At 43.9% G+C, this 15,027-nt stretch overlaps 1 protein-coding gene across 1 annotated transcript; it reads right to left on the minus strand.

Moving 5' to 3' along the window:
• Positions 1-11,597: 11,597 nt before the first annotated feature.
• Positions 11,598-12,992, minus strand: LOC308418501 (zinc finger protein 496-like; the record flags this gene model as incomplete). The annotated part of the gene is given in 2 exon segments (XM_080913880.1): positions 11,598-12,409; positions 12,412-12,992. Coding segments are annotated over 2 exon segments (1,266 nt in total). The 5' UTR covers positions 12,866-12,992.
• Between the last annotated feature and the right edge of the window lie 2,035 nt (positions 12,993-15,027).

A 15,027-nucleotide genomic window follows, 5' to 3' on the forward strand; every position in this document is an offset into this window, starting at 1 on the left:
ACCCACAGACCATAGGGAACTTAGGATGAAGGAAGACCAGGGTGTGGATGCTTTAAAAATATTTTAAATGTTGTATGTGAGTATGTGCACAGGGCATGAGCTCAGGTGCCCCTAGAAGCCAGTAGAGGGTGTCAAACCCCTTGTGACTGGAGTGTTGTGGGCTGCCTAATATGAGAGCCATGAACTGAATTGGGGTCCTCTGAAAGAGCAATAGCTGCTCTGAATTGCTGGCTTGTCTCTCCAGCCCCCTGGGCTGTTTATTCTTGATACCGCAGTTTCTTCTTTTGTGAGATGGAAATAGGTCCAGCCCCCATTTGATTGATCGGTCATAAACTTGTGGCGAGCACTCAGGAATCATGATCTGTCAGTCTCCTTGTCACACATGTCTGACATTATATAACACCATGTGTGAACACTTCCATTAGCAGTGCTGTGGTTGTAACCAGTTACACTGTTGCTACTGGGGTATGTCCACCTCCTCCATCAGACTAAGAGGTCTTTAAAGGCAGGTGTATCCTGTTCTTGGATTTGTCCCTAATGTTTTGCAGAGTGCTAGGCACAGAATACACATCAAAAAGGAATAAATGAATTAACAAATGGATGAATGAATATCCCCATATGTGAAGTTGTAGGGTATAAGAGCAAACTGTTTCAAAAGGCACAGAGGTTGGTCGTGGGAACTATGGGTTTTCTCAGCTACAGGACAGCTGTCTTGTTCCCCTGTGGAACCTCTGCTAGCTTATTAGGACCGTCAGGGAAGGGATATTCAGAGAACAAAAGAGCCAATTATCCTCTTTGAGAAAAAGCATGGCTCAGTAGAGACAGGATGACAAGGAGAAAGGGGAACAGAAGCATCTGCTGGAGGAGTCCCAAGACCAGAGGGAGATGAGACACACACAGCTCTGGCAGCACCATGTGTAGGACATACCTGCAATCACTGCCAGGCAAAGCAGGAAAAAGGTGGAACAGGCTAGAAGCAAGCTAGACACAAGAGGGATTTATAGGCTGTTCTCCAAAGATGAGGCAGGCTCAGTAGTTACTCATATAGGTCAAGAGAACGAGGCTTTCTGTCAGGACTTTGTCTCCCCGAGCTTTCAGGGCACCAACCTAGCCTTTGCCGTAACACCCCCACTTTACTTGAACTTTGTGGGAGTGCCAAGGGATCCTGGCACTGAATCATGGGGAGCTGTCAGAGCCCCAGGCTATGAAGAATGTCCAAGGATCACCTACCAGGCAGGAAGATGATCAGAATATCTTCAGTTGTCCCAGATTGTTGTCACTCAGCAGTACACCTCTCATCTTCATATTAAGAACCACAAAGACGCAGAACATAAGAAACTCTCAGTTTTTTTAAAGGTAAAAAATCTTTTTTGTCTGTCAAGGCAGAGAGTACATTCATCATAGAAAGAATGAGTTTTAAAAATAGACAGGAGCTTATAATTGCTGCCATTAAGAACTTCAGTCTGCTTGTCAAATAGCTGCTATTTATGAGTTTAATAAAGAGGGGGAAAAACTCCTAACACATCTCCATAACTTTTCATGAAGCACCTACAGATATATGTTAAATATACAGAGGATTTTTTTATGAAAATGGGTTGCAAAAATAAAACTATCCTTTAATTTGAAGACCACAAGTGACTAAAAGTTGTGGTTTGTAAAATTCCAACAGACTTAAATCATTAATATTTAGGTCACAGCAAAGGTTGAAGAGGCAAAGAACAGGAGGTTCCCTGATGAGAAGGATCAGCTTAGGCAGTGAGGAAAATATGCTTGGTGCAGAGAAAGCCTGTATCCTCACATCATAACAAAACAATGTATCAGTACGATTATGATAGACACAAGTTTAACTTACCATTGTGATTCCCACAAAGTGTCACTTTTCCTTTCCAGATGAGAAATGTGAACTGAGGTCTGACTGACTGATTGATTGATTGTGGTAGGGTGTGATGGTTGTGCCGCAACATGTATGCAGAAGTCAGGGGATGATTTTTGGGAGTTGGTTTTCTCCTTCTACCTTATTTTCTAGGCAATGTCTCTCTTGGTTTTTGTTTGTTTTTTTGTTTGTTTGTTTTACCATACTGCATGCTCCAGGCTGACCGATGGGCTTCCAAGTGATGTCCTGTTGATGGCCACAAGGCTCCATTTTGAAAACAAATGTGTATCTTTCATTTTATCCTTTTTCCTTTGTGTATACAGTATTTGGATAGAGCCAGAGGCCTTTCACCCTTTTCTACCCTTCCTGGCTTATGTGGCTACAAATGGCTCCTCTCACATTTTGCCTAATAGAGTATTTGCTGGTAGACTCCTTTGCTATTTATTTTTACTTTGTTACCTTGAGTTCCTATCAACCAACAGTAGAGATTGATGTGTGTGTGTGTGTGTGTGTGTGTGTGTGTGTGTGAACAATTGTTTCCAAGCTGCTGTAAGCGTGAATTTCAACTGGAGTTAAAAAAAATCATTTGTCAGGGTTTAATACTGACTTTAAAGTAGAAATGGATTGTACTATAAAATCTGAGTATTCAATAGAAGCATTCTACTGTTTTTCATAAAAGAATTTATACAATGTATGTGTCCTCTTTGTCTTTTAGATCAGCACTTAAATTTGTAACATAATTTAAAATTGAAATGTTTTTAGTTCACTGATATCTTAAAGTAAAACTTAACTACTTCTGCTTTAACTGTACCCAGTGGAATCAAAATCCACCAAGATATGAAATTCCACCGTCTCCATCCTCTCTGTGCCCGTTTATACAGAAACAAATACGCTCGCATGTTTTTCCAAAATATTTATTTCATTCCCATGTATGTATGTGGGTCTGTGCATGTGACTGCAATTATCCAGAAGGCACTGGATCCTCTAGAGCTGTAGTTACCGGCCATTGCAAGCCACATGATGTAGGTCCTGGCAACCAAATTAAAGTCCCCTGCAAAAATAGGTAAGTGTTCTTAACTATTCAGTCATTTCTCCAGCCCTCCCTCTTTTAAAAAAAGTGTATGTGTATGCATGTGTTTGCCTGTGTGTGTGAGCATTCATGAGTGCACGTGGTTATACATATATGTGCATCATGTGTATGCTTGTGCATGCGTGTGTGTGTGTGTGTGTGTGTGTGTGTGTGTGTGTGTACCCATGCACACAGGTGAGGAAGGTAGAGGAACACACTGCATGTTCTCTACTTTTTCTTTTGAGGCATGAACCTGGAGCTTGTAGTAATTATTTTCTTTTTCTTTTCCTAGAAAGCCCCAGTGCTTTTCCTGTTTTTATGTCTTAAGCCCCAGTGCAGGGGTAACAGGCACACATAGTCATGCCTGGCTTTTATGTGGCTGTTGGGGATATGAATTCAGGCCTTTTGCTTGCATTGGATGAACTATGTCCCCAGCTAATGAGCCATCATGCTAGCCCCAAAGCTATTTTTTAATACCTAAGATATTTTACATTCTTTCTCTTTTCCCAAGACAAGTATTTTTGTTCGGTTTTCCTCACAGCATTTTAGCTCAATGTGAATAACATTTAAAAACTCTCTTATTAATATGTTTCCCAACATCATAAATATGTATATAAATTTGAGAATTCTAATTTCTCATAGCTGTAAGGCTTTAAATGTCAAAAAATTTAATTAAGACTATCACTTCCTGTACTATTAGCACAGAGTTCATCAAACCCCTCATACACACACATGCACACACACCAAATAGAGCTGATAATTAGATATTAAATGCAGACATGCACCTTGGAGGTTGTTGCTTATGTCTGGGTAGCTATTACCTGTTTCAGGTGGCATTATGTTTCTTCTTCATAGATTTTCACACTCAAAAGGAAAGAATTATGACATAGAAAAGACTCCTTTTGGTATGCCAGAACCCATCGTGATTTATCATCAGAAATAATTTTCAGTGTTATGTCCCTGACCACTCAATTACTTGTTGAAAGCCAAACAGCTGGAACTCACCTGACACAAAATGATTTATCAACCTGAGTTATGGATTGGATCCTCTCTCTCTCTCTCTCTCTCTCTCTCTTCCTTCCTTTCTTTTTAATGTGTGTGTGTGTGTCCTGTGTGTGTGTGTCTGAGGGAAAAGGCTAGAAGAGAACATAAGATTCACTGGATCTGGAATTACAGTCATGAGCCACCTTACACAGCGCCGGCACTGAGTGCACATTCTTTCCGAGAGCACTCTAATTGCTGAGCCATCTCTCTAACCCATGGGTTATATCTTAGACGATCTCGGATGTGCTGAGGTTTGGTCCCCAGGGTGGTGGTGCTAGGAGGTAGTAGAACCTTTAGGTGATGGAGCCCCAGTGGAAGGTTGTGCTATTGGGGTGTCCCTTGAGGGGGCAGTTGGACTCTAGAATCTGCCTTCTCCTTCTCATTAGGGAGGCAGCTTTGTTCTACCACACACTTGTTCTGTGATGTTCTTTCTTACCACACACAACCCTCCGGCAGGGAAGCCAGCTGACATGGCTGACACCTCTGAAACTGGGAGCCAAAGTAAATCTTTCCTCCTTTTGTTGATTTTCCTGGATCATCCATCATAATGACAGAAAATAATATGTTGTTCTGGTGTTTTTCCTTTCCAAGATTTCAGGAAACATATAGACCCGCTTTATTTCATCTAAGGAGTATTTTGGTAGCAGCTATTATTAGGTTGTTTGCTCAAGCCAAGAAGTTAGAATCAGTTATTAATGGGAATACTGTAGCTTATTTGCCAAACAGTACTTTAAGATACAGAAAATACTTTAAAATAAAATGGTTATGCTATATATTTGCATATAATGAGAATATTTGTTTTAAGTACAGTCATTATTCGTTTTATGAATGATGTCTACCATTTGACCTATTTGACCTAAATCAGTTTTATTTATGAAATAACAAATTAGACTTTCTTGATGTGGTTTCATGTATTTTATTCAGATGAGACTATGAAATATAGTTCCTCTAAGAACTCATTTCTGGATTCAGGGCAATTGGACCCCAGACAAAATACCAGATACCCTATTTCCTTCTCTCTCTCTCTCTCTCTCTCTCTCTCTCTCTCTCTCTCTCTCTGTGTGTGTGTGTGTGTGTGTGTGTGTGAGAGAGAGAGAGAGAGAGAGAGAGAGAGAAGGGGGATGTATGTGTGTGTTTCTCGTATGCACCTGTGCATATGGAGGTTCAAGACTGATGGCAAGAATCATTCTTGATGCTTTCCATGTTATTCATTGAGGCAGGGTCTCTCAATCAAACTCAGAGTGTATCCATATGGTTAGTCTTGCTAGGCAGCTTGCTGCTCTAGGAATTCTGTCTCTGCCTTCTGGTATTGGGATTTCTAATTGACCACCATGCCTACCAGGCATTTATGTGGGTTCTAGGAATCCTCACATTTTTGGGGTAAAAACTTTAAGCACCGAACCATCTTCCCAGCCTTTAAATACTTTTTATTTATTGCCTGTTCTTCGAGACTTGTTTTCTTATAGCCCAGACTGGTCTCAAGCTTGAGGGTCACCTTGAAATCCTGATCTTCCTGCCTCAACCTCCCAAGCACTGGGGTTACAGCCATCACACCATCTGTTGCTAAAGAGCATCCTTGGATGTTATGCTTTTCCTGTTGGAAAATGAGATTGGGGCAAAGACAGAATGTTTGGTTTGAATTTTGGGCCAACATTTTATAAGGTTTTGCTGACCTCTCTACTTCAAGTCATCATCTGCGTCATTTCAGTCAGAGGTATGCCTCAGTAAAAATCTGGATCTGAATTATGACTTATGTTTGTAAAAAACCCTACAGAAGAGGAACTAGAAAGATATAAGGGGTAGCTACATGTCCTTGGGTATGTTCTCATATTATTTTAAAAAGGAGGGTAGGTGGGAAATAAACACAAGGGAACCAATTCCTTTTAGGTGTCCCCACCCTGCTAAAGTTACACTTATGCCATGTGCTCCTTGGGAAGTCTTTGTTCAACCTGAGGGACAAGGGTTTCCACTGTAGCTGGTTTGGGTTGCCTACAATTACCGACAATACAGTTCTGTTCAGTGCCTCACCAGAAGAGGGCTGCAGAGCCAGAGAACTTCTGCATCAGAAGATAACATCAATGTTTGTCTCCCCATAGATTAACTGGGCTTCATAGGTAATAATGTGAATGAAATTTGTGGGTCACCTTGTCACTCAACCTAATGTGAAGAACACCAGGCTAACCCCCCACCCCCCCTCTCTCTCTCAAAATAGTTCTTCATCTGTGCAGGTCTACATCATAAAGACTATGAATAAAAAGCAGGATAGGGAAAGCTAAGATATGAACTTGTAGCGGGAATAACTCATTGGCACACACAGGTGCTCATGTGTTCTTGCTGTTCTGAGCACCTTGGGGCATCATCTTTCTGCAGTGAAGACAACAGCTTTTCATCTATAGTTCTGAGGACAGTGATGTTTGATAACTTCAAGGACCTGTTCATCCCGAGTGCACAATGGCAGCAACTATTGGATCACCAAGGGAGGGTGTCAAGCAAACACGTAATTTATTATTTATAAGAGATAAACAAAATATTTCAGTGGCTTTTTAATTCTTGTTCACCAGCTGTTGCTTGGATTCAAAGAAGGGAGGGGGAGGAAATCGATTTAATTTATGCTTATTTCTGGATTCCTTGGTGGGAACAGAATGCATAGAAAGAAAAAACAACCCAGCACAGAAAAGCATCATTTTTAAGCCGGTCACGGTAGTATGCTTCTTGAGTCCTAGCACTCATGAGGTAGAGGTAGGGCGATTCGGAGTTCTAGGCCAGCTTCACTATATCATGAGTTTGAGGCCAGCCTACGCTACATGAGACACTGTATCATTACTACGACGACCACCACCACCCATTACCAAGAAAGAAACTAAAAAATCAAGCTCGTGATTTAAGGATAGCTTCACTGCAGGTTTCTATCAGTTCATAAATCATTACCACACAGATCATATTGACTATAGAATTAAGGCTGATTCATGTTTGTCAAAAACCAAAAAACCTGCTTAGTTTTCATAAGAAAATCTGTCAAAATAATTGAGTCCGCACTACATATAGAGAGATTATAAATGCCACTAGCATACCACAAGGGAAGCCGTGAAAAAAAAATCCATCAGTTATAGATTAGTTACTCAATTAATTAGTGAAAAGGGATTTTCAGTATCCAGTCAGCCTATTATTCAACTGCATATGATTTTCATTTATTCCTAATTTTTGATGAGATCACTGCAAATATTATTACAGTGGAAGAAATTTTGATGTTCTGGAAACAGCCAGAAGACCTCCACACCTCAAAGGTTGTTTGTTTGCTTTTGTTTTGTTCTGTTTTATAGACACAGGAGCTACATATTGGCAGCAATCTATCAGCATACCTACCCTTCCCCATCAATCCAACAAGAAGCTCTTGGGTAGTCATCTCAAACCTCTGACTCCTTTGCTGCCCATTTAGTCACCTGGTGTGTTTGCTCGTAAGACTATCAAGTGTGGGGGCTGGAGAGATGGCTCAGCAGTTAAGAGCACTGACTGCTCTTCCAGAGGTCCTGAGTTCAAATCCCAGCAACTGCATGGTGGCTCACAACCATCTGTAATGGAATCTGATGCCCTCTTCTGGTGTGTCTGAAAACAACTACAGTGTATTCATATAAATATAATAAATACATCTTTAAAAAAAAGAACTATCAAGTGAAGTGATCTTTAACCTCGCTGAGGGTTCTTTCATAATCAGATCTGAGCTAATTTTGACACAGACATGCTTGTATTTAATGCTTAAATTAGACAAGATTTGGGAAACCTTGTGGAGTGCTAGATTCCTTAGGAAGGAAAATTGTACCAACATTGTTAGGATGGTTGGAGCTAAGTCTTCCTTGCTCAGCCTTGTGAACTGCCCTTTGACCTAGGACTCGAGAAAAGAATAAAGACTGTAATAGGAAATTACAGTTTTCCGTTCTAACCTGCTAGTAGAAGGAGATACAGATTTGCTTCTGATCTCAGGCTATCAACAGGATAATTAGAAGCTGTGTCTGGTGATGACAAATGCAAATAAGATTTTCTTTTTGATGGGCGATACTGAGTCTTAAGTTATGCAGATTTAACATTTTAATGAGCAGAACTTTCATACTTAGCTAAGTATAATAATGGCACTGTGAAAAGAAAATGTGATGGTAGGAAGATTTTTTGTTATTATCACTTGGTGTGGTTACATCCCCTTGATGTGTATTTGACAAATCTTTTAATCTAGAAATTAAAATTCTCAGGAAAAAAGTAAAAAAAAACTTAAAAAGGGCAAACCTGATCTTCTTTGTACTGGGGCCCTGGTGTTGTGTGCAGTTTCTTGGTGCTGTTGTCTGTTTTTTTTTTTTTTTGTGGGTTTGTATCTTTCAGCTTTGTTGAGATTCCATAATTTACAGAAAGCTGGTAGTTGTGTAAGTAATTCTCATCCACAGAGATAAGATGCATTTTGTCCAGTAGTTATTACCATTCTTTGTGATACAGAGGCTTGTGTATTCATTTTAGCACTCACAATCACTTTTAAATGAGGGTGTCTGTGTTCGGCTTCTCCCTTGAATAATTTGTTGGCTGGGGAAATAAAAATGTGGATAGTTCCTCATCAATTACTCTTAGAATATTTTGAGCTAGGATGATAACTCAGTAGTAATGCATTTGCCTAGGATAAATAAGGCCTTAGGGTCAATCTTCAGTGCTGCTGCTGCTGGTCTGTGTGTGTGTGTGTGTGTGTGTGTGTTTGTGAAAGAGACAGAGAGGAGGGATACACACACACACATACACACACACACACACACACACACACACGGGTGGGGTCATATGTGTGAAGAGTCTGTTGACTGGTTGGAAATCTGTGTCTAGTGTTTAAGCATGAAGACTTTTGTGGCTGTGAACGCTGAGACTCATTGTGTTGGGACACCATTGTTAAAGTTCTCTTGTTGACTCACAGGGAAGTTAGCTATCAATGAATCATTCCTTCAATGCTTGACTATTAACATTCCCCATATAAGTATCAAAGAGCGTAGAGTTAATTAAATGCAGTGGTGCACACTTGTTACCCCAGTACTTAGAAGGCTATGGGAGAAGGATTGCCCTGAATCTGAGGCCAGCTTGGGCTACAGTGTGAGCTCTAGTGGAAACTTACAGGTTCTTTGGAAAGTCATTTGGATGGTGTTTTTCTGGGGCAAACACGTGAAGGAACATTTCATTAAACTGGACACAGGTGTGAAAGGCCAAGGCCGACTAGTGAAGGAATGTTTTGCTGAAGCAGACACTGGAAAGAGGATGTTCTGCTAATGCAAGTACGTGAAAGGACATGTGATGAAAGATTCTTTGCTAATGACATGTTTGTATTGGTCTGTTTTACACTGCGTAGTTGAGCTGGGTTTGTTGGGACTCCATAGATAGAAATGCACCAAAAAACTTCTGGTGGTGTGCTGTAGTTTGTTGTTGCTTCCAAGGACTCGGGTTGATTGGATGCACGTGTTGAGGCAAGACCCGTACTGAGGCATGGCACATGTAGGACAGTTATGTTTGGAGGGTATAAATAGGACTCCACGGAGTGACAGAGACAGAGCTTGACTTGCTGGTACAACTAGCTGTGCAACATTTGTGGGTTTCTTGTCACTGATCTTTATTTCCTTGATAGAGGGACTGCCAAGAACTTTTCCTGGTGCTCCCGTTGGTCCCTCCTGCTGAGGCCTGGCTGCGTCTGCTAGGTGGTGTCACTGTGGTTGCTAACCCGACTCTACTGAACTGGACAGCTGGTGTATCTGTGAGGTGTTTGTGAGTGTATCGAACTGCCACAATCTCTGGTGGTGGTGGGTTACAAGGAAGGTTAAAATATTTAAGAATCTTCATTAAAAATAGAATTTGAAAAAGTGAGACTTTGTCTCAAACAAAACAAAACAAAACAAAAACTAAGAGAAAGCAAGCAAACAAATACAACAGGCCAGTGTTACTGTGTAAATGAAAGGGATTATGATGTAAGAATTATGAATGTAACCTTGCTGAATTTGTGAAAGGGTTAGGGAGGCCTAGAGAAAAACAACTTTCTTTTTTTTTTTTTTTTTTTTTTTTTTTTTTTTTTTTAGAAACTAAGAACTTCAACAGTTTATTTCTTCTCCAAGGTGTGACCAAATGGTTTTATTGCATTTACTATTTCTGGGCAATGCACTGAGCAGAAAAAGAAACTGTTACAAAGTCTTATAGTCTTTGATCGGTCTGGACTAGAGGCTTCTTGATGTGAAAATCAGGACAGAGAGCACCAGAGGCCTTGAACTCATTTTCCCAGACCTCCTGACTGCTGAGAGCTGTTGTAGCCCCACTGGCTGCCTGTATCTCAGGTCCAGTCACAGCCACACTGAGCCTGGCCAACATCAGTGTGCCAGGACAGTGGGACCACATGTTTGGTTGCTTGAGGTTGCCTAGCAACAACCACTCCCAGAATCTCAGGCTTTGAACTTAAAGGCCATGGATGAAGATTCTCCCTGGCAGAGGACAGCAGCTCTGAAAGCAGACAACTGAGCTCAACATTCAAAGGAACAGCAAGCATGCTGCCTCAAGGTTGCACTGGTTCATCTGAGGCAGGAACAGCAACAGCACCACAGAATTAGCTGGAGTTGTGGCTATGTTCACTTAAACCCCAGTGTTGAGGTCCTTATTCCTAATACCTCAGGATGTGACTTTATTTGGAAATGGCCACTCCAGATGAAGGTGGGGCTCTGCTACAGTAGACTGGGTGAGCCCCAACCCAAAGACTGGGATCCTTGTACAAAAGGTAAGTTTGGAGACCAACACAGTGGAGATGAAGGCAAAGATGGAGAGATGTTCGTACAAGCCCTGGGGTACAGACAAGTGTCAGTGACCATTAGACCCAGGATGATTCCCTCTTCTAGCCTCAGAAAGAACCAGCCCACTGACACCAGACCTTGGCCTTGCAAATTCCATTAACTGTGACAATGGCTCGTGCTGTTAGAAGAGCCTATGTTTAGTACTAGTTACGATAGTGCTAGGAAGCTAAACAAATGCCTTGGAGTCACTACCCATGAAGAACAAAACTTCACAGAAGCTTCTGTTCCAGGGCTTGGCTTACCCAGCAGAAGAGCCTGAGGGACTAGGCTCTTAACTCCTAGACAGAACGGGGAGGAATGTGAGTGGTGACAGGCAGTTTCTGTCATACTTGCTGAAGGGTCTTGGGGTACACAGAAGACATGTGGGGAAAGATGCATGAGCTTTAAAATGTGACCTCCTGATGGTCAGTGGACCCGTGGGATGCTCCCCTGGCTAACCACCCCAGGCTGATGTCTGAGGATAGGTTAGTGCTTTTAGCCAACTCCCTACTGTAGACACTGTACCCCTAGAAGCCACTGGGATGGGGCAGCCCAGTCCCTCTAAGGGCCGGAGCAAGAGGCTGGAGATCTCTGAGATGCAGATCTTGAGGCTGGAGATGCCTCACCTCCCTGGGTTTTGGCACAGCAGAAGAAAGGAATGCTCAGGGGGCTGCTTCTTATCTGGGGAGGAAGAGGCATGGCACCAGAAGTTGGACACTACCTGAGAGCAAAGGGCAGGTGGTGAGGGCTCTGTGCTGGGGCAGGGGCGGGCTTGTGGGGCCACACCTGCTCAGTATGAGTTCAGAGCCTGCTTGGAGCGACGCTTCATGTGCAGGCGCTCATGGCGGAGGAGGTCATAGTTCTGCCGGAAAGTTTTGACACAGTACCGACACTGGAAGGGGCGGGTCTCGTCCTTTAGATGACAGTGTCTACGGTGTCTCATCAGATTGTCGTGTCGCTGGAAGCTCTTCTCACAGTCCCCGCACTGGAAGCCCAGCTTGGTCTTGTTCTTCTCCAGCAGGCCATCGGCGCCCGTGCCCTGCGTTTTCAAGGCATCCTCCTCACTCTTCTTCAAGGGCTGCAAGTGGATCCGTCGGTGCGAGATTAGGTGTGAGTTGAGGCGGAAGCTCTTTCCACAGACAGTGCACCTGTAGGGCTTCTGGGCCTCATGGGTCTCTAGGTGTCCATCCAGGTCCTCGCTGTCACTAAATAACTCCCCACACACTGAGCATTTGTGTGGCTTTTGCTCCCTGCGGCTGCGCAGGTGCCGGATGAAGTTGACTCTCCAGCGGAAGATCTTTCCACAGTTTGGGCACACATATGACTTTTGTGAGGTTTGCACCTCTCCCTCAGCCTTAGTATCGCTCTGGTGGGCCGGGAGACTGTGGAGGTTTTCAGGGGGGCTCCTCAGCTCCTCTGTACAGTATGAGCTGTGCTGGGAGTCCTCGTCCCCAGAGCTGGACAGCACGATTTCGATGGTCACCTCCTGGTCCAGGCTGCTCTTGAGGGCTGGTGGGTCACCTCCTGCTGGACAAGGACTTTGTGTGAGCACCCCCTGCTGGCAGGACTGGAGCTCGGGCACCGGCAGCTCTTCCCACTTCTTTCTTCTCCTTGGAATGGCTGGAGGCTGGGAGGGTCTATGCAGGAGGCCTGGGGTGCTTCTTTATCCTGGAGGTCTGTCCACTCTGTGATCCGCAACCCATTCTCCTCTTCATGTGAGTGGCCTGGCTGAACTGGAGGCTCATTTGGAGGCATGGAGACTGCATAGTCTTCCCCAATGATGAATTCTCCGTAGAAACCAGTCTGTGCCGGGTCCAGAAGGGACCAGTCCTCTTCTGAGAAGCATAATATCATGTCCTTAAATGGGGAAACTCGGTTCGGGGGAAGCTGGCAGGTGGTCACTGGCTGGGTATCCCTGACACTCTGCTCCTGAACAAGAAAAGCATCCTGTGGAACTAGGTCTTCGCTAGGCTGGCCCGGCGATCTGCTTAGGAGCCCAGGGCCCTGTGCTAGAGCCCCAGGCTGGGCGTCAGGGCTGCTCTGGGACTCTGCTGACATTCTTTCTTGTTCTAGGTCCTGAGGGGTGGGCCCGTCGCCGTCATCAATCACCACGGGGTCTTCACAGTGCTTGAGCCACTGCCAGGGTCTCCCTGGCTCCCGTTCCAGAGCCTCTACTGCAGCCACAGCCTGCTCTCCGCTCTCAGGCTCCTGGGCACGCACCCAGCTCTGGATCTCCCACGGCAGGATAGCCAAGAACTGCTCCAGCACCAGTAGCTCCAGGATCTGCTCCTTCGTATGCCTCTCAAGCCTCAGCCAACCCCGGCACAGCTCCCAGAGGCGCTGCAGGGCCTCCCGAGGGTCCTGCGGCCTCCTGGTAGCGGAACCGGTGGAAGAGGGGTCGAGAGGACTCTGGGCTGGGAGGCTCACCCTGAGGGCTGGGGTTCTCTCCAGGAGGACTCCGTATTTTCCTGGGCTCCTCGCTTTCCTTTGGAGCCAAGACTCGTGGGCACAGGGCTTTGATGGACAGGTCCTCCTGGAGGAAATAGCCCCAGCAGGCCACAGTCTTGAAGTTTTGGAGCCAAAGTCACTGTCTCTGTTCTTAAGGTCTTCACAAATTGAAACTCTTTGAGATTTGCTGGCTCTTCACCTCGAAGCCTGGGGACAGCAGGGGAGCAGATCCTCACCTTCCAGCTCGGTCTCTCTGGTGTCTTGGCCCAGGCGGCTCCAATTCATGGGCCAGACTCCGTCCCTGGCCAGGCCAACCCTGTCTCGGGATCCTCTAGAATGCATCAGCTGGGCTTGGGAGTGAAGGGAGACGCCGCTGCGCAGCGTCCCGGTTGGCGGGCCGCGCAGGCCCGAAAAACAACTTTCTAATAATGTCCCCAAGTGGTCTCTTCTAACTTAACAGATCTGGAAAGTTAATGTTTCACTGACCAGATCCTCTAGGGATGAGACTCCTGAAGGGATTGGCTGTTAATTTAATGTCTATCAGAAACTAAATTTAATAGCCCACAAGATAAAATGACTTCCCAACATGGAAGCATATGTTAGAAGAAAAATGGGCATGTTGAGTATGTAAATAGAGATTAGAGTAGAGCACCCCCCCTCTACACAGAACACAAGCAACTGGGGCTCCAGGTTTCTCCAGCCTCCTCTTATTCTTATAGTTTCATCCTTTCAACAATCCATCCATGTTAGGAAGATGTATGGATTACAAATCACTTCATACATATTAGCTATTAATTTTAGAAATTTTCTATATGAAGATTGCTTTACATACTTATGTTAGTTTGATTTTTCTATTGCTGTAATAATACACAATGACAAAAAGCAACCTGGGAGACTCCCAGGTTCCAGTCCATCATGACAGAAAGTCAGGGTATGAACTCAAAGCAGGAACCTAAGGTAGGAACTGAAGCAGAGACTGTGGAAGAATGCTGCTTACTGTCTGGCTCTCCATGGATTGATCAGCTATTTTTCTTATACTGTATACTGTCCATGGCCTAAGGATAGCACTGCTCACAGTGGGCTGGGCCTTGCTACATCAATTAGCATTCATGAAAATTTTCCTCAGACGTGCCCCCAAGCCAGGCAGTTCCTTAACTGAGACTTGGTCTTCCCAAGAGTATCTAGGTTTGTGTCAATTTGGCAAAAATTGACCAGAATAGTAATCTAGAAAAAACATGAATTTCTTTAGTGGGTCTCAGCATAGGTTTTGGCTAAGAGCTAGGTAACTTTTAACCTGGCTTTAGAAAATGGTAGGTTGAATTTTCTGTTACATATGGTAGCTACTATTGCTTGAACTTTCATAAAAATATCAGATTCACAACAACAATAATATAGCAGGCATGATCTATACTACCTCAGTTTATTTTTGGAAAAAACTGTCTATCAGCATTTCTCATAAGTTAGCATCTCAAGAAGAATATTTTCACATAGCAAGAATACTCACTCCTTATTCATAGACCTCTCTGCCTTACTCATCTCAAATTTAAAAAGAAGTCTTAAAACATTTTTGAAGCTAGGTGCAGAGATTCACACCTGTATCCCAGCACTTGGGAGCTGGAAGCAGGAGGATCAGAAATTCAAACCAGCCTTGGTTACACAGTGAATTTGAGGTCAGCCCAGGTGGACCACATGAAACCTGGCCTCAGTAAACAAACAAACAACAAACCCTTCTGCCCTTCCATTTCTCTCATCTGGTAGTGTGTGATTCTGAT

Source organism: Micromys minutus (genome assembly GCF_963924665.1).
Source record: "Micromys minutus genome assembly, chromosome: 3".
Taxonomy (NCBI): Eukaryota; Metazoa; Chordata; class Mammalia; order Rodentia; family Muridae; genus Micromys; species Micromys minutus.